Source organism: Homarus americanus, unplaced genomic scaffold (genome assembly GCF_018991925.1).
Source record: "Homarus americanus isolate GMGI-L3 unplaced genomic scaffold, GMGI_Hamer_2.0 scaffold11150, whole genome shotgun sequence".
In the NCBI taxonomy this organism is placed as follows: domain Eukaryota; kingdom Metazoa; phylum Arthropoda; class Malacostraca; order Decapoda; family Nephropidae; genus Homarus; species Homarus americanus.
Genome location: NW_024720555.1, coordinates 3,347,808 through 3,372,302, shown reverse-complemented (window position 1 = coordinate 3,372,302; position 24,495 = coordinate 3,347,808). Strand labels below are relative to the sequence as shown.

Here is a 24,495-nt window from a genome sequence, read left to right as displayed (position 1 = left end):
TCTCCTTCATAAATCATCCCGCACATGCGTTCCCGTACACGTCACGCAGCCAATCAAAAGCGTTTTTGCTTTTGGAACTAATTAAAATGATTTGGGGTGTAATTCGCAGTATATTTGGCCCATTCAAATTCGAATTTTATTTTGGGTCTCATATTTTGAAATTCAAGTTCAGTTCCGACCATGGAAGTCTGCGATGGATGTCACTTAAAGTATATGGAGCTGATTGCGAGTTTTTGGAAAAAAAAACGTAGAAACTATAGCATTTTTTCGATCGCATGGTGTTCTTCCATCCTCGGTAAAGTGTACTAAGAGCAAGACGGAATGTAAATATAGCAAAGACCAACATATGTGGCGTTGGGTAAGAATCCCAGAATGCAACGACGAACAAGAACTAGGCCAATAAGGTACGAAATAGGTGATTCCATCATATGGTGAGAGTCAGTTAAGTTAGGTCAGGTTAGGTTAGGTTTGGTTTTTGTTTTTCTGGTGTTTTTTTGGGTGTACTTAGCCATGATTTTTTTCGGAAAACGTCCAACGAAAAAAAAAAAAAAAAAAGGCTAATTTCTGCCAGAAATGAAGGTCATATTCGGTCTAAGCATACACAAATACAATAGAAAAATTTATTTTTTACTTTCTAACAGAGAACGGTGTGACAATGCAAATTTACCAAGAAAAATGTCTTAGAATTGTCTAAAACAATACGAAATGCAGGGTCCGACTAATTACCCAAATGAACCCAAATGTAGCCGCATGAAAGTCAAATAATGGTCCTACATGAATAAATCGGACTGCCAATCACTTCTCGATTAGTATTTGGTGTCATAAAGTCAAAAAATTGGTAAACTTAATTTAATCTGAGTTAATAGATCGAGTGCATGTACCTAACCTAACCTAACTCAGTTTAAATTAAGTTTACCAATTTTTTTACTTTATGACACCAAATACTAATCGAGAAGTTATTCACAGCCCCATTTACGCTTGTATGACCATCATTTGACTTCATTGTGGCTACATTTGGGTACATTTGGGTAATTAGTGGGACCGCGAAATGCATATTAACAACAGTAAAAGAGACCGGTGTAATACTATAAATTCATCGATAATAATAATACTAATACGTATATCCTGTACTTACACTGATGACCTGTTGAAGTTCTTTTTTCTTCGGTGCAAAGCTTTCACTGTGAAATATATTGGCCCGCCATAAATGCCCACAAATAACTCTTTAATACAGTTAAACATCTTGAACAGGGTGATCACGCTGAGACAACACAAGAAGCCACTAGAGTTTGGTTACAAGACAAAAGCCGAGCGGAGACACAGTCCAGCCTCCTGCAGTTGATGACACCTAACACCTCCTGATGCGTCGGTAAGACATTTATTGATAATATTATGTAACTATAATATTACATGGTAAGTGTTATAATACTATATTACGGCGAGACGAAGTGTAGTTAATGGTTATTTTAGTCCATTGTGTTGAGTTATGATACCTCACCATATTTATGTTGTGCTGGAAACTACTAACAACAACAGACCTTTTAAGTACAATTGTAGATTTATTTATATATGGAGAGAGCAAAAAAGGTAATTATATAGGACTAACCCGCCAGCGAAATTGATTGAAAATAATTATAAAAACACCGGATTTTCACTTATATAATAGTGGACACTTGTAGTTTGCAGAAATATGTTAAAATTTTTATATTTTTTAAATAAACGCTACTTAACATTTGTGGGTATGAAAAACAGATGGGGTCTGCCCATTTCGTCACCAACCCGTTTCGTAACCGTGTTCATTCCCATCAATATATACACAAAAATAACTGTCGCTTGGGATAGAAAATAGTAAAAACACCAAGACAATTTATTAAAGACGAAAATAAATAATAAAAACTTTGTTAATACGCCTCCAATGGTCTCACTGCTCAGTATTTTATGCGCTGTTGGCAAATCACCTTCATTTGTTCTGTATTTTGTATATTTACCAATGTTGAATTGTTTTCTTTATTAAACAATTAATATTCATGTATAATAATAACACAATACTTCTAAAGTCGTCTGTATACATGTGTAATTTCGGTAAATTTTTACTTTAGGACATGAGTCCCTAGGGGTTGACCAATATGTTTTTCCAGTGTATTTTGGTATGTTTTAAACGAATCTGACCTTAATTTTGGACAGAAATTGATAGTTTTTGCCCCCCCCCCCCTCCCAACAATAATGGAGGACAGCCCGGGAGGTCGGGGTTTTTTGGGTGGGGGAGAAAATGAAAACGAGTCATCTGAACCTAACAAAACCTACCGGTAACCTAACTCCTAGACTGGGGCTCCGCACCCAGACCCCCAGCTGGCCTAACCTGACCCCTAGCTGGGGGCAGAACCCCGGTAGGCCTAGCTTAAACTAACCTAAATGTTTCAGTAGTTAAAAACTTTGGGGCGTGCCATGTCCGAAAGTCCAATACCTTAGTTAGAAGTGCCAGGGATACGTAAGAATTGGATAGAATGATCGTCTTTCTTGTAAAACTCGGCAATAAACTTAAAATAATCGTAGAAGTACAAATGACAACCAACCTCCATCACGGCCATTGTGAAACTGGTCAATGAAATTAAAATTATGCCCAGGCTGCTTCCTTTGAGAAAAATCAAATGTGATTGGTCAAAAAAAAATTGCATGATGATATTGATACCTCATTGGTCACGACTGGATGACATCAGTCAACATTGCGCATGTGTGATGCGCAGATAACATCTCCTCACAGACAAAGACTGAAAACTACTTAAAATCAATTAAATTCAATTCTGTCGCAATTATCCATTTCCGCCTGGTATATGTGGTGTTCAAAATGCTCAGAATAGCGAGATCTAAATGATTCAGTAGTTTATAACTTTCGGGGGCTCTATGTCCGAAAGTAAAATAATACCTTACTTTCTATTGGTGTAAAATAATAACTTAAAATTTGTCACTAATAGCAGAGACTGTTAGTGGTGACGAAACGGATATGATATTGGCAACGAACCTGGTCGGTGATGAAGTGGATTGGTGACAATATGGGGAATATCCAAACAGACTTAATTAACCCAACCAAACAAACCTACCTAACTAGCCCTCCTCCCCCCCACGGTATAATAAACAGAAAGAACTTACTATGATATGGTGAAATTTGAGGAATTTTCTGGACGTGAGATCGGCGCTATGCAGCCCGGGCGGCGGATTGATTTAATGTGCCCGTTGGAAACGTCGAGCCATAGCGTTAAGGAAGTAACGAAGGATTGTGCCGTGGTCTCAGTGAAAGAGGCAGAACAGGTAGCGAGTGAAGTATTGTTTGTAGTGGTAATCCGTGTTGCCAGCCCTCAGAACATTATATCTTTCCACAGCCATTATACAGTGTTAGTGTGCACTGCAGTATCAGGGTCAACAAAGTTTTCACTGTGGTTAACTGTTTGGTGTTAAAACCCAAAAACCCAAAGTTCGAGAAGGCTTTCCAACAATCACTGTAGATAGTGGTGTCTGGCGTGATAAATTTCTGGCAAAGAGGAACTAGGGCGTCGGCGTCTCTTTTCTCAACCGGCACAACAAACATGCGGCCAGACCCACACTCAATGACGCAAAAACCAGGACACCTTTCACTAAGCGGCCAAGTTGGAATTTCCTCTTACCAAACTTACTTTCGTCAATTTCTACAATTGCATTTGGTTGGCCAATAGGTTCCCAGTTTTCCATCAAGTACATACAGACCTTACAGCAAAACTGTTTCCAGTCAACAACAAAATTGGGGCTCAACCCAAGTTAAATATCACAATATTTCTGTGAAATATTTTTGTAAAAAAAATTAATAAATAAAATCAAAACACTGGGCTGAATCTTGTAATTTTCAAGCCAAGTTCCTTTATATGGACTAGAGCTGTAGCCACAGCCCGCTTGTTTCTCTTGTTTGTAATTTTCTTGTTACACAAACAAATTTCGTTCGGGTCGGAAAGTACAAGGATTCCCGCAGCGTGGACAGTCTCTACGTGAAGGAACATTGCTGTGATCCTTAAACAATTAAAGGGTCTCGTTGTCTTTATCCCTAAAATCACAAATTGTGACCATGTACCATAGGCGACGACATGCCAAAAAACAAACTGCCCAGGGCGCGGAAACAATGACCCACAGCAGGGCGGAGCCTAATTACCGCCCGCAAGATATACTAGTGCGCACCGAGGCTCCTAATTATCTATGAAACGAACAATTTCCACAATAAATGATTAACATATAAGAACTCACTGATGAAAATGATGTAAGAAAATAAACTAATAAAAATAACTCGCTCACTTGTTAGTCCTATATATTAACCTCAAAAATAACTATATTCTATTACATTTGTGGCACAAATGTTGTGAATACTGTATACGTGGAGAAAATACATAAGGTAATTGGGTATTATTATCGTTTTGGTCATCCAGTAAATTTTAGGGTCTTTATTTTAGTGTTGGTGCCTAGAAGTGTGCCAAGGCTGTAGCCTCTCTGACTGTAGGTCCTAGCTGCAAATATTAATTGTTTAATTAATAAAAGCCATTTACTATTAGTACTACAGGGTGGCTGCAAACATTACTACAGGGTGGCTGCAAACACACACTCTTCCTTTTTTGTCATTCATTCATTCAGTAAACGTTCAGTAATAAAGAAGGATGGTTTCACCTAAACCAAAAACGTGACAATATTTTCTTTAGAATATAAATGCTTTCCTACCCTCAAGAGAAGACCAAAAAGTTATACATTTTTACATTCAAACAACATGGAAATCTTATGATTTTTTTCTTTACCGAACCTTAGACAGTTCAGTACAGTAATGTCTGACAATATCACTACTACCAGAAAGGTAGTTTAATTTTGTTAATTTTCTCTACAAATACTCTTATCATTATAGTAAGTATTTAAAAAAGAAGTGACAATTACTAAAACCTAATAGAACCTAACCTAACCAACCAAATAAAACTACCTAACAGTACTGTATCTAACTTCCTAGCTGGGGCCATAATTATAGTAAGTACTTATTTGGATATTTGGTACTCATAATTCAAAAAAAAGTTGTCACCTCTTTTAAAATACTTACTACCTGTATAGTGATAAGAACATCTGTGGAGAAAATGAACGAAATCGAACAACTCCTTCTGGTGGTAGCGCTGTTCTTATAAATTACCGACAATTCTATGACACTTCTTTTTTGACGTTTGCCTTGCAAATGACCTAACCTAACCTCCTAACCAGGAGGTGGAGCCCTTCAGGACCCCCTGGCACATATATAAGTCATTTGTAAAGATCTCCGAGCTTAATAAAAAATGTATTGCTACTCAGTTTGATTTATTAGCTAGCTAATCTCTCCATCTTAGTTAGATTGGTTCATTCTATAATGTAACAGTAGCTGATAATTCCTCTGTGCAAACATTTCTACATATGAACAGCATGTAGTAATTTACGTTCAGTTGAAAGTTAAATAAATATTGAAACCTTAACCTACTTAGCCTTACACAATCTAACTTAAAATAGTACAGTTACCATTATCTAATATAGAAAAAGGTGATAGTAGACCAGAGTGGTTCAGCTGCTACCTATCAACAAATGAGGGAGGAATGTATTTTGTGGGATATCAAGTCTGACGTGCCTAATGGGCGGAGGAAGATGGCCAAACACGACTTTGACATGAGTACCACGATAAAACTGTAGGAGTGGTTCTTTTAACAAAATTTATATTAGGAAAAACATACTCCTCATAAATGTTTTGGCCTGCTCATAGGGTAAGAAAAGTTATTTACAGTAGCTACTTTACTTTATATCTAATAATAATAATGTATTCCAGGTTCAGTGTTGCACTTCATATGGAGCATGAATGACAAACAGGTCTTGATTATAAAGCTAAAGGATACTAGAGAAAATGGCACAAAATATTCGTGAATTAATAACTCTTCAAATTGGTCATCATGCAAACTTTGTTGGCACTCACTGGTGGAATCTTCAGGTTAGTATGACACAACTTTGTCTTCCAATCTACTCCTCCCATTGTTTGAATTTTCTTATATAAAACTGAAAAATAGCAGTCTAAATCCTACCAAGCCCTTCCTCACCTTAACCATATCGACAGTTTTGACATGAAAATTCAGGTCCAATTCTGGAGCGTAGATTACTTGTGTGTGTAGAAAAACAAGAGATGAGAGAAGCATTTATACAAAGAAAAATAGAATCAAGTAAGTAAAAAGAAATAACATACCTGTATCACCTGTGGATGTAGGAAATAAAATTAATAAATATAGAAGAAGACTTAATATTGGAACATGTTAAGTCTGTGTGAGATAATAACATACAGTCAACCCTCGCTTTACGCGGTCCCACTTTACGCGTTTCCACGTTTACCCGGTACCCTGCCGAAACCGGAATGCTCACTTTCCGCGGTGCGTGTACCCCTTTACGCGGAGAGCGGCTGGGGCGGTCCTCTCGCGCCGCGCCATTTTTTGATCCAAACCTCCCGCCATCTCTCCCGCCATCCGCCATGTTGTGTAAGCGGCGCGAGTAGGTTGCGCAGTGTATGTCTTTGTTGCGTTATCGGTGACGTCATATGACGTAGCGGACTGTGATTGGGCAAAGCATCCTTACCTCCCTCCCTGCTAGCTGTGATTGGTTTAATGTAGTACTATAACGTGCCCCGCCGCGGGAGCGTTCAAGCCCCTCAACCTACCGCGTCAGTTACACCCCTCCAGGCTACACCGTGTATATCGGTATCCATTGTTCCATAAGAATGGCTTCCACCGGACCACCACCACCACCACCACTACAAAGAAACCTTGCATTACCTGGACCCAGCCGCCCTAAGCCAAAGAAGACACGACGTTGCTTAAGCTACGAAATTAAATATAAGATCATACAAGAGTTGGAGAAAGGAACAAGACAGGTTGATCTCGCGCGCCAGCATGGTGTTAACGAGTCTACGATCAGGACAATTAAGAAGGATGCAGCCAAGATAAAGGAGCACATGAACATCACAAAGTCTACAGGTGCTTCTATGATCAAGTATTGCCACAACCAGGTGCTTCTCAAGACAGAAAAATTACTTGTGAGCTACTTGGTGCGTCAGGCGCGACGGAACATGGCGGTGGACACGCGCTCAGTTAAGGAGTACGCACGTGAACTGTATGCTGCAGTGTCACGAAAGATGGGAATCACAGAGCCCAAACCCTTTAATGCTTCCTCTGGGTGGTTACAGAGGTTTAAGAAGAGAAACAAGATCACCAATATCAACATTGGTGGTGAAGAAGCTAGTGCTGACCGTGTTGCTGCTAGGGAATTTCCTCCGTTTTTATGTGAGATTATGGAGGAAGGGCAGTACACCAACGACCAGGTGTTTAACATGGACGAATCTGGTCTTTTTTGGAAAAAGCTACCTTCCAAGACCTTCGTTGTGAAGAATGCCAGCAAGTGTCGGGGCCGGAAGTTGCAGAAGGAGCTCATCACCGTCCTGTTTACCACCAATGCCTCCGGTACCTGTAAACTCAAGTTATCGGTGATCCACACAGCACGCAAGCCGCACGCCTACAAGAGCATGGACATGACCAAGTTAAATGTCCACTGGCTGACCGCACGTAAGGCGTGGATATTCTCTACACTGTCCCTCTCCTGGTTTGATGACTGTTTCGTTCCCGATGTGAAGAAATTCTGTGAGCAACATAATGTGCCATTCAAGATTTTGTTGCTGCTGGACAACGCACCAGGACACTCGCCCCAACTGTGAGATCGTCACCCCAACGTAAAAGTGGTCTTCCTTCCTCCCAACACTACGTCTATATTACAGCCATGGACCAAGAATTGATCTGTAATGTAAAAGCTGCATTCTCTGCTAAAAAATTCAACCTCCTGAACGACTACACCAACACCAAGGAAGAGTTACGTAACCTGAGTGACACCAACACCGATAGCAAGAGCGAAGACGACGAGAATCAACAGTTGGCAGAGCAAGAAGTACTTTTAAAACAATTCTGGAGAACATTCAACGTCAAGAAAGCTGTGGACTTCTTGGTGGAGGCATGGGATCAGCTGTCTGTAGCAACTGTTTGTCACGCATGGAGACATGTGTTGCAAGGCATTCCGGGTGTTAGGCAGAGTAAATCTGTGACTGGTGAGGTTCAGACTGTTGCAGTAGCAGTGGACTTTGCCAGAGAAGCTGCGCAGAGTGTTACAGTTGCAGGCTTCTCCGAGACCACCAACTACGACATCCTGGAGGTGATAAGGGATCCTGATGTGACTACTGACGAGATGGTAGATGATGATGACGTCAGTGAAGAGGCAGGTGGTGCGTCATCCCAAGAAGAACGCCGCTTATCCCATAGTAATGTTAGGGGTGCCATCGAGTGTATTGAGAAAGTCAAGCTCCTCCTTTCCGACGACCCTGACGCAAACAGGTATGAAATCTTCACTACCACAGCTGTTGCAGACTATGGAGCCCTACATCAAGGTTTATTACGACAACATAAACACCAGCCGTCAGCAAAGCATAACAGAGTTCTTCGCCCGCAACCCACCACAGCCAGCCCAAGCCAGTGATAGTGACAGAGGCAGAGACAGTGATGATGACTTTGAGGGATTTGTCAGGGAGGCACTAGTAAGTGTGGATGACACCGATGAAGACTCACCTGAGGGCCAGTAGCCTGCCCTCTGCCTCGGAACCAGCCTCCATTCCCCTACGCCGACCCATCTCTTCTGCTAACGTAAGTGTTAACCCCAACCTTGTTTTTTTCTAACCTAACCTTCAGTTTATTCTTCTCTTATTGACTGTTCCCTTCTATATTGTGTGGGTGAACACCATCATAAAGTTAAGATGTTATTTTTAGTAAAACATACGTATTGTGTCGGGAAAAAGTGGAGTTTGGGGGGTCGCCCGGTCTCTATTTCAATTAATCCCATATGTTATGTTGTTCACTTTACGCGGGCCGCTGTGGGTTGAATTAACCGTGTAAAGTGAGGGTTCACTGTATATATATTACAGATGTAAATATGATTGTAACAAATAACATTGCAGTTGCCTTTTTGTTATGTGAGCTTAATATTGTACATTTTAGTTTATCCATTGATGCCTTTCATAAGAATTGTCCTTTGAAGTTTATCATTTGGTACTTTTTATAATACATTATCACACATTTCAGGAAGCAAGTTTTGTGTACAACAGCTCCTCAACTTCAGATATCAACCATGATTTCCTCTTCAGGGAAGGTGTCACTTCTCAAGTACGTATAAAATTTATGGTACAGGCATCCCCGCGTTACGGAAGCCCGGGTTACGGAATTATGCTCCTACGGAATTTGTAAATTATGACCAATAATTTCGCGTTACGGCCCGTATATCTGCCCTTACGGAAATTGGGGTAAATCATAACAAACACAAGGCCTCACACATGCCATTCAGACTGACAGACTTGACAAGTTTTACCAACCATAAAGACAGTTGAAGCCTTAAACATCACTCACAATGGATCTTGAATATTCCAACTGTAATAGACCTAAGTTGCCTCAACAATTGCAACCCCAGTTGCAATATCAAATTCTGTGTCACTACTAAGAAATAACAAAGTATCTGGTGTACTCTAAGATTAAGAGAAAACGGACTCCTATGACGGGGCACTCAAATAAACATACACGTAGCTGTATAATGCAATATTAACCCCTAAATTGGTGTTTTAAGAAGGTATATCATAAATTATTTAATGTACTGTATTGTATGTGTTTATAAATGTTTATTTTCATTAATAAAAGTGCTTGAATTACTTTTTGGGGGCCGAAAAAATTCCTTAGGAACGCACCTCCAGTTTTATAATGGAAGTCAATGGGAATATAGGTTTCGCTTTACGGAATTTCGCGATACGGTCAATTTTCCGGGAACGGAACCCTTCCGTAACGCGGGGGATGCCTGTAATTAGTAATCACGTGATACATCTTATATAAATACCTTCATCGCTAAATGTATCCCAATTCTCGTGTCCCAAACATCACGATTGTTTTACACACTTATTCATATTCTTTTAGCCCATCAGTTTTGTTTTATTCACTTATTCTCTCACTTGAATAAATTCCTCGTCTTTCTTTTTTATACCATTGGCTCTCTCTTCCATAAAGTTTGTCAGCATAATTAAAACAGTTTCAGTTGGGTTGAGTTAAGACTTGGAAGGTTATCTAACCATTGTGGGTTGAATTGAAACTGAAGTTGAGATCATTTAATAAGAGAGAGCGAGAGATTTTTAGTGAGGTGTTAATACATGTGAATTAATGTGATACATACAGTGCAAAGAGAACAATTTGGATGAGAGGTTATTGTTGTGTCAATTTTCAGAGACAAGAAACATACACCCCCAGGTTATTATGTATTGATACAAAGGGCAGTTTACACAGTCTACCAGCTCATGGATCTCTCTACAACCCCATACAACCTGACCATTCTACCAGTGAGGCTTCTTGGGATGGACCAGTTGAACTTATACAACAATTGCCTGAAGAAAAGAATGAATATTTGATGGACCTTGAGCAGGAAGATGCTAGATTTCTTGGGCCAGCAGATGAAGACAAGGATATATGTATTGGTTAGTTATACAGTAGTACTCTTGTTGTTGCCTGTCATATTATATACTAATTTAACACTACTTTCCTATACAGTACAGTACTGTATTAAGTGTCACGTACTCTGTGTATTTTTTATATCCTCTTCTTCTGTCCATTATTTAACAGATGATTCAAGTATCAGCAACAAAGTTCCAGACTTCCACCTTGCACCATCACAAAAAATATATGACCTGACGAAATCAGTAAAAGTCTGGTCAGATTTTTTGCGTCCTCATTTTCATCCAACTTCTATTTACCTTCTTGATGATACTTTGGTCAAATCTGCAAGGACATCTGGTAACACTGATGAGACGATATGGGGATTCCCATTAGGTTCTGCCTTGTTTCAAAGGGAGGAAGTGGAAGATGAGATCACAGACCGAATTAGACGTCTGGCAGAATCTTGTAACAGTTTACAGGTGAGTTATATTGTCTGCATATTATGTTACTACTGTAAATCTTCACTTCAAGGGTAAATGTTATTAATGTTCCATGAACCAGATCTACTGTGACTTGATAATCACCTTTTTCTTAGGCCATTTCGGCCATAATCTTGATCTCACCAATTTTTTTCAAAATCTCAATACGTATATGTCCTCCTGAGCATGTTGATTAAGGATTTCTTGTCCATAATTTGATATCTGTATACTCTACTTACATGTCCAAATGACATCTCAAAAATTTTATTTCTGTACTCGCCGTTATCGTTTTTGTGTCACAAACCATCTTAACCCCCCATGTATGGTGACTTCTCGGGTACAGTGTTTTTTTACTCAAAGAAATAGGTCATCATATTCTGAGGAGTTAAGACTTGCACTAATGGGATAAAATCGATGTACTTCAAGGGGTTAATGCTTCTGGATAAACATAAGGTAATTAATTATGTTCTAAGTTGTTTGTCAAAACTCTCACTGCATGCATTAATTCCTCAAAAACTTCATTCGGCCAACTTAGTTGTATAGAAATATTCCCCACATCATGTAGCATTGAAAATGTATCCCCAGAAGAAACTCTTGCATGGCTACCTTGTCAGTGAATCATACCTTTAAATGTTAGTGACATAAGCTTATTAAGCAGAACTTTTCTTCCACTGTATAGAAGATTATAATTCTCAAGAACATATTTTTCAGGGTTTCCAAATACTAAGTGACATTCATGATGGAATGGGAGGAGTGTGTTATGGGGTACTGCAACACCTGGCAGATGAATATGGGTCCAAAGACTCCATAACTTTTGCTACTACTCCCTCACAACTGTCTCCTGTCATACCTCAAGCCAGAATACTGACAAGGGCAGCTATAGTGCAGGTACTCTACTGTAGTCACTTAACAGGTTGTAAGTCATACAGTGATCCCTCTGTTAACGAGCGCCTCGGTTAACGAATTACCTTCCATAAGATTCTTCACTTCGGTTAACGAGCAAACCCTCGGTTAACGAATTCCTTACGAATTTTTCCCAACATGTTTTCGCCTGCATTTGGCTGCCCACCAGCTATAGTATTAGTCCGTCAATACAGTAATCGGTTCTAGGGCTTAAATTCCTTACCATTTTAGTAAATATCAAGAAAGTTGTACTATTCAATAATTTTAAAAGTTTTATATTCAATTTTTTAATCATTTTAACAATTATTGAACATAATTGAAGTATAGGAACCCAGTTTTATGTGCGCCAAACAGCTACAGTTTGGCGTCAGTTTGTTTACCAGCTCAGAGGGAGGAACATCTTGTTTGAGACTCTTCAACATAAATGCTTTTTTCTGTGTTTCCAGTCAAATTATTGGTCATTTTGAAATATATTTTACATATTGACAATATATAATGCAGTGCAGTGTTGATTTAAAGAAAATAATCTTGAATTACACCAAGTGAGCTAAAATTTTATGGGTGAAATGGCAGCATGAGGTGACTTCTCTTCAACCCCAATGCCTTCTCTTCTCCCTTCTCCTCCACCCCCATTCTAATTGCCATCATCATCATCATCCAGGAGCCTTCTACATGCACACCTCAAAGTAAGTGTACTTTACTGCATTTATTTTTAGTTGTATGTAATTTTCGGTGAGCTGGAACCAATTACCCAAAAACCCATTGAAACAATGGTTTCGGTTAACGAATTTTTCAGTTAACGAGCAACCTTCTGGAACGAATTGTGCTCGTTAACCGAGGGACCACTGTATTTCCTTTAGTCCTAATAAACTTAACTTAACCTAACCTATTAGATGTGCCATATTTCTAGTCGTACCAGGCTGCCATACAGTTTAAAGTACAATTAATAAAAAGGTCTTAGTATTTTCCCATATAAAACTTTTATGTAGAGTTCATATCCTGAATACATTTCCTTCTCATCTATGATATACAGCAGTCCTATATTATTAATAGTAGACTCAATGTGAATCAAAATTCAATACAGTGATCATTTCTATCCACTTTGTTCAGCTATATACATTGTATATCAAGCCCTTTCAGGATTGAGTGCATGATTTGCTCTGCTGCATTTGTTATTCCATGTTCTCTACTCTACTGTATATACAAAACCCTTGATTGTTCTTTCAGTCCTATACAGAGTTGAGCAAACTGTCAAGTGTGTTTGTACCACTCAGTCTTCGCAAAAGTTGCTGGGATTTCCAGGCACCAAGTACTACTTTCTCCAACTTGACATTAGAGGTAGGTAATAATCAATAAGTTTACCAAGCTGTTAAGATGAAAGATAAGAGTTATTTGGTAATATTGCTATAGCAGAGTGACTGTGACACTTTGATTATTGTCACTAGAGAGGTTTTAAAGGGTCATTGACCACTCAGCAGTGTCTATGACATTGGATATACCGTATATACTCGTGTATAGTTCGAGTTTTTAAGACCAAATTTTTAGGCAACAAATTGGGGGTCGTCCTATACATGCGTAATAGTTTTGTTAGGTTGAACCCGTGCATGATGGGAAGGGCGAGGAGCAACTTTTAGCTTCAGACATGAAAAATATTTACCATTTACTGCCAGTAAACAATGGAAACGTAAAATATGTACCAATTAGTAATGAAAAGTTGTGCAGTTCCTTCAGTAAATGAAGCTCACCAACTTACAATAGGCTAAATTACCTTACAATGTGCTTTCAGTAGTCTCTGTTGAAGTTCTTAGCACAGGCTAACTTATCATATATACGGTATCACAGTTCTCATTGATCTACAAAAAATACCGGTAATAAAAACCTTTTCGATATTTCACACTTAATATAATACCCGGTAATCTACTTCAACCTCCTATTGTTTACAACGACGCATCACGCACCACCAGCTGTATCAGCTAGACGGTACACGTGTTTTTCAAATCGTTTACAGTTAAAAAACTGTTACGTCACATGTATATTTTACCTTAACTGTGCCTGAATGAATATGTTCTCGGAAATAAATAGTAGTTTTGCTGAAACGTGATGTATTTCAATGTAAAATAGGATAAAATACATGACGAAAACAAAAGACTTTACCTAAGCTTCTGTTCTTGAGATGTTACTCGTTTTTTTAATAGTTTTCGGTTAAAATTCTGTTATATTACAATGATATTCTATTCATACTGTGCTTGATATAATACATTCACAGAAATGTAATATTTTTGCTGAAATGACGTACGTATTACAGTGGAAAGTGGGATGAAATTGTGACGAAAACAATGACTTTCGCTTTCTTTCGTTCAAAAGATGTTACCGTAATCGCTTTTCGAATGGTTTTCAGTTAAAAAACTGTTGTATTACGATAATATTCTATCCTAATTGACTTGAATAAATACTACGATACCATATTTCTGAATATTTTCATTAAAATCCATCAAAATCATTTTCCTTGTCATCGTCTGCAGCACCAAACAGCTTCTCCCAGTCTTCTCCTTGAACAGGGCTAGAGGGTACGTGTTTTTCGAATCGTTTTCAGTTAAAAAACAATTACATCACACATATATTTTACCTAAACTGTGCCTGAATGAATATATTCTCGGAAATAAAAGTAGTTTTGCTGAAACGTGATGTATTTCAATGTAAAATAGGATAAAATACATGACGAAAACAAGACTTTACCTAAGCTTCTGTTCTTGAGATGTTACTCGTTTTTTAATAGTTTTCGGTTAAAGTTCTGTTATATTACAATGATATTCTATTCATACTGTGCTTGATATAATACATTCACAGAAATGTAATATTTTTGCTGAAATTACGTACGTATTAAAGTGGAAAGTGGGATAAAATCGTGACGAAAACAATGACTTTCGCTTTCTTTTGTTCAAAAGATGTTGTACCGTAATCGCTTTTCGAATGGTTTAGTTAAAAAACTGTTGTATTACAATAATATTCTATCCTAATTGACTTGAATAAATACTTGAATGGAAATATACAATATTTTTGTTGAAACTACCCGCGTTTCAGTGTAAAGTGTCGTAATAATAAATGGTAAACAATTTGCCTTCGGCACTCGTGTTTCATGCACGGCGAGCCTCAGTTTATAGGACGTAGAGCGTTTTTAGTGAAGGTTTTGTTGTTCCATTACCCTCAAAAACGTGGGTTGAACTATAAACGAGGAATATCGTAAATTAACGATTTCTTGGTCAAAAAATCAGGGTCGACCTATAAACGAGGGGGGGTTATAGACGAGTATATACGGTAATACATTCTACCAAATTTCAACAGAATTTAATATGTAACAGAAAACCGGTAAACATATACAGTAGAGTATTTGTAAATACAGTGGGCCCTCAGTTAACGAGCACAATCCGTTCTAGAAGGTTGCTCGTTAACCGAAACCATTGTTTCAATGGGTTTTTGGGTAATTGGTTCCAGCTCACCGAAAATTGCCTAAATTCAACAAAAAAGGTAGAAAAGTTTACTTACTTTGAGGTGTGTATGTAGAAGACTCCTGGATGATGGGAATTAGAATGGGGGTGGAGAAGGGAGAAGAGAAGGCATTGGGGTGGAAGAGAAGTCACCCCATGGCGCCATTTCACCCATAAAATTTTAGTTCTCTTGGTGCAATTCAAGATTATTTTCATTAAATCAACACTGCACTGCATTATATATTGTCAATATGTAAAATAAATTTCAAAATGACCAATAATTTGCTTGCAAAAACAGAAAAAAAGCATTTAGTTGAAGAGAGTCTCAAGCAAGATGTTACCTCCACTGAAAAGATACAAAGACTGACGCCTGTATGGTGTGTTGAGAGGCTGGATGGTATTCATAAAACTAGTTTCATTACCTTCAATTATGTTCAATAATTGTTAAAATGAGTAAAAAATGTAATATTAAACTTTTAAAATTATTGAATAGTATAAACTTCTTGATATTTGCTAAAATGGTAAGGAATTTAAGCCCTAGAACCGATTACTGTATTGGCGGACTAATACTACAGCTGGTGGACCGCCAAATGCAAGCGAAATCATGTTTAGGTTGGCTCGTAAGAAACTCGTTAATCGAGGGATTGCTCGTTAACCGAAGTTAAGAATCTTATGGAAGGTAACTCGTTAACCGAAATCTCGTTAACCGAGGGACCACTGTAGAAGGAAGTTTGTATTAATATCGTACAGTACGTATTTGACAATTGTTTTCTGTTATGTAGATGTTATCATAATTTTTCTTATGCTTCCAGGAAAATAATCCATATATCACCAGTAGTGTGATGGCAGCATTTGTGGACACTGCAAGTTTAGTGTACCGCAGTCGTACGTCACCCCTGCCACTTTCATATGTTGTGGACATGTTGTCTCCAGGAGGACGAAATGTAAGATCCTTCAACAAATATAAATTACTCCATTTTACTAGAATAAGTGTCATTGTTGGACAAACCATTTAATGCATATAAGCCTGGCATAATGAGTTGTACGAGCAGAAGGTCTCTACCGTGTGACAAAAAGCCAACAACAATGCCGACAGTAATGAAAAAGTTGGCAATAGAAATGCTGGTGTGATGCTGCCTTTAATACTGTACTATAAAGCATCATCTCAAATGGTGAGAATGCTTTGCCTTGAGTATTTTGCATATGGAAATTTTCACATACAAATTTGAGGAACTATACCCTGTACTCAATTATTTTCTATTTATAGGTGGCAGCAGGAAGTGTAGCACTGCCTCTAGGACTACGCTTTGACCAGGCAATGTTGGAATGGCTTCAGCAAGGACACAAACCCAACTTAGTATCCCTGAGTGCTGGTTGTGACTACACTGTGGCTCCCATCAGTGAGATTCGTGTCATCCGAGGTGTACCTTCATCAAGACTAGTCAGGTTTGGGATATACTGTATAATGAATTAATCCATTGTTCTTCCTTTCTCTTGATCTAGTTAACAGTTGCATGTCCTTTGTCACAAGAGCTTTGGCTAGATAAAATATCAACAAAAGAACAGAAATTGGGAACTGATGATTACAATATGTGTAAAATCCCTTGGGTAAATATAGGTACCACATCTACAGTTAAAATTTGTGAACTTGGAGACCATTAAAATTAGGTGTTTACAACATACATCATCTCCACTAGAGTAGGAAATTAAACTGGACCCCAAATTCTTTAACTCATGCTGAATGCGAGAAAGTGGTTAAAATAATCAGATGACACCTATTAGCAAACTTCCCAGCCCTCAGACTAGTAATGTTCCGACAAGTTTAAAATATGTGCCCATCCCTATAAGAGTGATTTTGTTCACCTAAGAAGTGGCCACAGACATGTCAGGCACCCTTATATAAGAGGAAGTGTATCCTTTCAGCTCATATACAACAACATGATTAAATTATCATCTACAGTTTGCAAACATTTTCCTTATTTGCTTGGGCTAGTCAAACAATTACAGGATTATTATTTTTCACGAGAGAAGCAAGGGTTAACAGTAATATTTGACTAAACCATTGATTAAATTATCATAAAAAAGGTTCTTTCACAAGAAGAATCAAGGAACTACCGGTATACAGGGAGTTCTGCTATAACGCGTGTTTTGACAACGCGATTGATGAATCGAGGAACAATATTTGTAAAACGCGAACGCGTTTGCTCTAACGCGATTCCACTTGAACGGTTGTTGTGGCTTGGCGCGGGGTTATGCAGTGTTTACAGTTCACGTTCGACATCACATGTTCAATTGATTTATGTGTTTTGCTTGTGAACAATTGCAGAAATAATTTACCATATATCTCGGCCTATAAGAAGGAATTTGAACCATAAAAAAATTAGCCCAAAGTTAGGGGGTCGTCTTAGGCACCAGATATAAAATTCTTACCTCTTAAATATTGCGGTTTAGTGTGTCAAGAGTGGTGATGGAAACATAGTAAACCACTCAAGGTCCTACCCCTAATTATTTTATACTGAAACTTACGTTATGGGAAGCTGAATTAAAATAAAGATTACCGGTATATTAAAATAATAAAAATTTACTATAAACCTGTCTAACATACTGTAAAAGAACAATATACCCCGGTAATAAACACAGCTACTATCATCACCACCCCCCCCCCATTTGCCAGTGACAAGAAAGGGAAAGTGACCTTGACTGTGACCGCCTGTGGCTATTTTTAGCCGTCCTTGTGTTCGGAGGTGGTCAGTAATGCATATCTGTATATTTACTGATGATAATACTTACCTCCTATAAATAATTCATTTAAAATTGATTTTTTACAAAGAATATTCAGTAAATGACTGCGTTTATTCTTGAAACTACCGACAGTGGTAAATTTAGGATATAAATGATGAACAGAAGTCACGTCATGGATTCAGAGTTTGGTCCTTAATGGTCACCATAAATGTCTGGTCAACTTCACCTACCAGGTTTAATGGTAGCCTCCCTTTTTTGCGAAACAAGTACAGCTAGACCCCGACTTACGACTACGTGGACTTATGTCCATTGGTACTTACGACCTGCTTTGACCGTACGTCCATACGGGACATACGACTGCGACCGTCGTGACCAAAAATTTTTTCAAATGACGCGCGCATTTTCTATACCGAAACGTTTCCGTCCCGGGCGAGAGGGAGGGGTGTCTTGGGTTGCCTCGTGGGTACACTCACTCAGTGGAGCGCTTTGTTTGTGTTTGGCTATCGTATCCTATACTGATCGCGCTGTGAACTTTCGTTATTATCATATTTAATTGACTTTATAATGACTGGAAAGCGTAAAAGTGAGAGTGCTGGTGGTGCTCCAAGGAAAAGGATACAGGCAATTACTTTTGAGATGAAACTGAAGATAATAACACAGTGTGAGAATGGAAAAACAGTAGCAACAATCTCACGCGACCTAGGTTTCTCACACTCGACTATATCCACTATTCTGAAGGACAAGGAACGTATTCGTGAAGTAGTGAAAGGAACAACACCTATAAAGGGAACTATAATATCAAAGAAAAGACAAGGTCCTATCCACGATATGGAAAAATTATTGGTGATATGGATAGAAGACCAGATACAGAAGCGTGTACCCTTAAGTGTTCTAACCATACAGGCTAAAGCAAGAAGCCTGTTCCAAAGCCTGAAGGAGCAGGCAGGAGATGAATGTGATCAAACCTTTACAGGAAGTCATGGGTGGTTTGATAGATTTAAAAAACGCTACAGTCTACACAATGTTAAGGTGAGTGAAGAGGCAGCTAGTGCCGATGTTGGTGCTGCCGAAGCTTTCAAGGAGGAGTTAGATGATGTGATTGTGGAAGGGAATTATTTGCCTGAGCAAATATTCAATGTGGATGAGACTGGATTATTGTGGAAACGCATGCCTGAGCGGACATACATCCACAGAGGCAAAAAAAATGCCCGGATTCAAGGCATTCAAGGACAGAATTACACTTCTGTTGGGGGGGAATGTTGCTGGTTTCGAGCTAAAGCCCTTCATGATCTATCATTCAGAGAACCCCAGGGCTTTTAAACATGTCAGCAAGCACACACTGCCAGTGTTTTATCGCAGTAACAAGAAAGCCTGGATGACCCTAGTACTGTTTGAGGATTGGTTCATGACTTGTTTCATTCCACGAGCCAAGGAGTATTGTCTGCAACAAAGGATTCCATTCAAGATTTTACTGATTTTGGATAATGCTCCGGGACACCCACCACACCTGGACGACATGCACCCTGATGTTAAGGTAGTGTACATTCCACCTAACACTACCTCTATCATCCAACCCATGGATCAAGGTGCTATTGCTGCCTTTAAAGCGTATTATTTACGCACGACCTTCGCTCAGGCTGTTGCTGCTACTGAAGGTGAGAAAACGCTCAGACAGTTTTGGAAGGAGTACAACATTTTGTCATGTATAAAGAACATTAGTGCAGCATGGGATCAGGTTACAAAACATTGCATGAATGGAATATGGAAGAAAATCCTGAAAAGATATGTGCACAGTTTCAAAGGATTTAATGAAAATGAAGTTATTTTGGATATTAGTAACAAGATAGTGGAGTTAGGTAAACAGCTGGAGTTAGAAATTGATACTGAAGATGTTGGACAGTTGGTTGAAAGTGTAGCAGAAGAGCTCAGTAACGAGGATCTTATTGAACTAGATGCACAGAAAGTTGCAGAGGAAGAAGAGAGACAAAATGTAGAAGAAGAGCCTGCACCCCCCAAAAAGTTTTCAGTGAAACACATCTGGCAGAGGCATTTGCTACAATTAATAAAGGAATGCAAATGTTTGATGACATTGATCAAAATTATGAGCGTTATGCCAAAGTTGACAGAATGATCCAAGATGCACTTGCTTGCTACAGAGAAATTTATAATGAAAAGAAAAAGCAAACTGTGCAGTCTAAATTGGACATCTATTTCAAGAAGTCCCCCAGTACTGGCTCCTCACACCCCACCAGTGCTGCCTCTTCACTCCCTCAAGATGATCCAATACCTTCAACCAGCAAGTTACCCCTGTACATAAACCTGTCTGAAGAAAGCGACATTGATGACCCACCCAGCCCTGTCTCCTCTTCTGCTTCTTCCAATTAATATAGTCTCCATGTATCCTGTAAATAGAAAATTATGGGGGCTCTGTGTGCATTCAGCTGACTACATTTAAGGTAAATGCTCAGTCACACTGTATCCATTCCTCATTATTTATTACTTTTACTGTACTGTATCCATTCCTCATTATTTATTACTTTTACTGTACTGTATCCATTCCTCATTATTTTTTACGTTTCGTGTACTGTATTTCATTGTAGATTTTTTTTTTTTTTTTTTCTATGTCGGACTTACGACCATGTCGGACTTACGACCTGGATTTGGGTCCCTAACCCCGTCGTAAGTCGGGGTCTAGCTGTATATAAATTAAAGAAAATACTTGCTGTGTAATTAATATATTACAGTACAGTATATTATAAATAAATAAATAAACAAATAAATCGGCAAATCTATTTCAAGTACAGTGACCCCTCGTTTAACGAACACCTCGGTTAACGTAATTTCGATTAACGAACTGCCTTCCATAAGGATCTTCAATTCGGTTAACGAAAAAAAATTCGGTTAACGAAGTTCTTACGAACCGACCTCAACATGTTTTCACTTGCACTGACCGGGCAACCAGCTTTAGTATCAGTCCGCCAATCCATTAATCGGTTCTAGGGCTTAAATTCTTTACTGTTTTAGTAAATATCAAGAAGTTTATACTATTCAATAATTTTAAAAGTTTAATATTCAATTTTTTACTCATTTTAACAATTATTGAACATAATTGAAGGTAAAGTGACTAGTTTAATGCGCGGCATCCAGCCTCTTAACACAGCAAACAGGCTTTAGTCTCTCTCTGTTTTCACTGGAGGTAACATCTTGCTTGAGACTCTCTTCAACTAAACGCTTTTTTTACGTGTTTCCAAGCAAATTATTGGTCATTTTGAAATATATTTTACATATTGACAATATATAATGCAGTGCAGTGTTGATTTAAAGAAAATAATCTTGAAATACACCAAGAGAACTAAAATTTTATGGGTGAAATGGTGCCATGGGGTGACTTCTCTTCCACCCCAATGCCTTCTCTTCTTCCTTCTCCTCCACCTCCATTCTAATTCCCATCATCATCATCCAGGAGCCATCTACATACACACCTCAAAGTAAGTGAACTTTTCTACCATTTTTGTTGAATTTAGTCAATTTTCGGTGAGCTGGAACCAATTACCCAAAAACCCATTGAAACAATGGTTTCGGTTAACGAATTTTCTGGAACGGATTGAGTTCGTTAACCGAGGGGTCACTGTATACAGAAATACTTGAGTCCCTGAGTGAGTACACAAAAAGAAAACGGAGGACTAAGACATCCTGAAGTGGATAGAGAACGGACATCTCTACTGGGGGACTCAAACGTTTCTCATGTTTTGTGGGCGCTGTAGCATAATATGAATAATATGTAAATTACAATTTACATATATGTATACTGTATGTAAATTGTAAAAATTTAAATAAAAGAGAAAAACTAAATACGTAGCTTTTAAAGTGTACTGTACAGTGTTGTGGCTTGGCGCGGGGTTATGCAGTGTTTACAGTTTGTAGTGGATTTCTCCCCTACAAACGCTGTTTGTTGCTGAGTAGCCGACCCCGCGAATTCCTCAGTGTGTGCCTCGTGGTCTAGGTCAACCAGCGCCGCCATACATCACGGAGGTCAACTACTAAGCCACGCCTACTCCCGCTATTTAAGACCTGACCTCGTGGTGACCTCGCTCTTCTTCTAGCTACAGCCGCAGTAAGCAACACCACCTCCTCCCCCGCTGCCTGGCGGCCCTCGCTCTCGCCGGCGAGCATTGCAACCCACAAGCTGGTCCTCTGAGCACCCTCACCAACCAGCTCTCTCTACATCACGCTTGTAACCACGCTGCCACTTCCCAGCACCAAGCTGCATTGTACATCCAATACAACATGTATACAGAGAGCACATTGTGAGTTTCCTTTCTCCATCCCATACCCCACAAGTTCACGTTCGACATCACATGTTCAATTGATTTATGTGTTTTGTTTGTGAACAATTGCAGAAATAATTTATGTAATATTTATGTTTACAGTATACCTGTATAGTATATGTAAATTGTAAATTTTTAAATAAGAGAGAAAAACAAAATACATAGCGTTTTAGACCCGCGCGCTCTGTTTACTCCACATGTTCAGTTTGAAACACGTGTGAAGTTTTTAAGTGTCCTCAGTGAATTCTGATTACTGTTTCTCCAATTTTGTGACTATGGAAAAGAAGAATATCTCTGGGAAGCGTTCTGGTGATCGTAAAAGAAAGGCTATAACACTTGAAGAAAAGCTTGTTGTTTCATGACTCCTCAACATCAACCTTATCCCCCATCAAGTTATATTCATATTTTTTCAAGGTAAAGTGTAACATTTACTGTATGATTTCATTATTAGATATGAATGTAACATTTATTTAGACTGTGCTATCCTTTGTGTTTGGCTAACTACGAATTTTTTTTTCGATTTGGAGTAATCTGCACCTAACCCTATTTTCTCCATAAGCCCTGTTATTTCTATTACGCGAATTTCTATAACACGATGTTTTACAAGAACTCAACTAACGCGTTATAGCAGAATTACCTGTATAAACTCTTCAATCTTTGCAGCAGGAAAATGACAATAGGTGAAGTGAGAGAGAGGGTGTGTATGGGTGGGTGCTCCTGTCAGCATGCTCGCCTCACAAGTGATAGGACCAGGGTTTGATCCCCGGCCAGGGTGAATCTATGGGCAAGTTTCTTTACACCATTTGCCTCTGTCTACCCAGCGGTAATTGGGGACCTGGATGTTAATAGATTTGCGTATTGTCTTCCAGGGTAATGGTTAGCCAGTGTAGTTGGCGAGTTGTCCGGTCTTCTCGGGCTATTCCTAGACACTGGGTCACGCAGCTCATTAACTTAGGGTGTGATTGTTGTGTTGGCGACAGCTTCTGCACCTTAAACAAATTCATGCCTAGGTGGCCCCTGGGCCGGCCATCCTCGTTACACGAGGGGCAACTATTATTATTATTATTACTCTATCGTATAGCAGCTCGAGAAAAAATCACTCCATATTCATGGGCACTTTTTAGTTCCAGAAACTCAGTAATTTGAATCGGTTCTTTGCTTATTGAGATTTGCTTCTCCATTTATATGATCAAACTCCTATTTTTTAGAATTGTATAACAATTAAGTCTTGCCAAATGATGTACTATACAATGGATGCTTCTTCAGGCCTGATACCAAGTTGCCTCCAGGAGTTCACTACACAACTGCATCTCAGCTTTACAATGAATTTCTTCAAGAATCTCATACACCACCAAGCATGAGAATGGTAACAGGAGTGCAAGATCCTCTCAAGTTAAATCCACCCTTCCCCTCCATCTTCTCTGGGACATTCACAGAAGATGGCTATGCTAATAATGTTGCAACAACTAGTAAGATCGCTCTCACTTTATGTATTTTTGACCTCTTGCTGTCAAAAAGTTAAACCTTAAACAAATGTAATTTTCAATTATATTTATATTGTACATGGCAAATGTTATGTTGTTTCAGTCACCCAAGAAAGCAGAATCATGCCAGAATTAAGTTGTTTATCTCTCTTTCTCTTAAATGTTTCTCTTTTCCAGACATCAAAAGTGCACCATGTGCAGCAGGTCTCCATCAAGGTGCTGGAATAGGTCACCTCCTTCAACACCTTGTGACAGCTGCAGAAAAATTAGATGTGACTAAAGTACCATCTTTGGTAGAAGAAGGCTTGGACAAGGACGGCTGGTCAGGAGTGGTCGAGGATTTACGAAACATAACCCGCAATTATTGTATAAATAATATAGAAATTGACAGTTCTGATAATGACTAAGGTTGTAAAAACATCTTCTCATTCCTTACGTCAAATTTGTTCCTTATCAGGTTTTGAAATTAGTATAATTTTTTTTCCTCATTACTGTACAGTATAAATGATTACTTTATA

The 24,495-nt window shown here is 38.7% G+C and overlaps 1 protein-coding gene and 1 long non-coding RNA gene across 4 annotated transcripts in view; one reads left to right on the top strand and one right to left on the bottom strand.

Annotated features, from left to right (window-relative positions):
- The window catches only part of LOC121860637, a 30,866-nt gene that overhangs the window by 3,731 nt on the left and 2,640 nt on the right, over positions 1-24,495 (bottom strand). Inside the window, exon 1 of one of the 2 annotated variants that reach the window (XR_006087899.1) lies at positions 1,136-1,331. The exons of the other annotated variant lie outside the window; for it this stretch is intronic. This is a non-coding gene — a long non-coding RNA (uncharacterized LOC121860637). Of the gene's footprint in view, positions 1-1,135; positions 1,332-24,495 lie in introns of those variants that run through there. 2 annotated transcript variants of the gene reach the window in all.
- Positions 1,259-24,495, top strand: LOC121860636 (protein misato homolog 1-like). 2 transcript variants are annotated; one of them, XM_042357903.1, is made up of 11 exons: positions 1,259-1,369; positions 5,840-5,998; positions 9,171-9,251; positions 10,351-10,597; positions 10,743-11,035; positions 11,747-11,923; positions 13,166-13,276; positions 16,236-16,367; positions 16,691-16,869; positions 23,760-23,962; positions 24,155-24,495. In XM_042357903.1, the coding sequence occupies exons 2-11, from the start codon at positions 5,915-5,917 to the stop codon at positions 24,382-24,384; spliced, it is 1,737 nt and encodes a 578-aa protein (XP_042213837.1). In that variant the 5' UTR covers positions 1,259-1,369; positions 5,840-5,914; the 3' UTR covers positions 24,385-24,495. The 2 variants fall into 2 exon arrangements, with proteins under 2 accessions (XP_042213837.1, XP_042213839.1); XM_042357905.1 differs by lacking the exon at positions 13,166-13,276.

Bases quoted from the DNA above. Each gene is read 5' to 3' on its own strand.
- LOC121860636 (XM_042357903.1), top strand. From the start codon at position 5,915: ATGGCACAAAATATTCGTGAATTAATAACTCTTCAAATTGGTCATCAT. The intron at 10,598-10,742 runs GTTAGTTATACA...ATTATTTAACAG, and splicing joins AGACAAGGATATATGTATTG to ATGATTCAAGTATCAGCAAC. The intron at 16,368-16,690 runs GTAAGATCCTTC...TTCTATTTATAG, and splicing joins TGTCTCCAGGAGGACGAAAT to GTGGCAGCAGGAAGTGTAGC.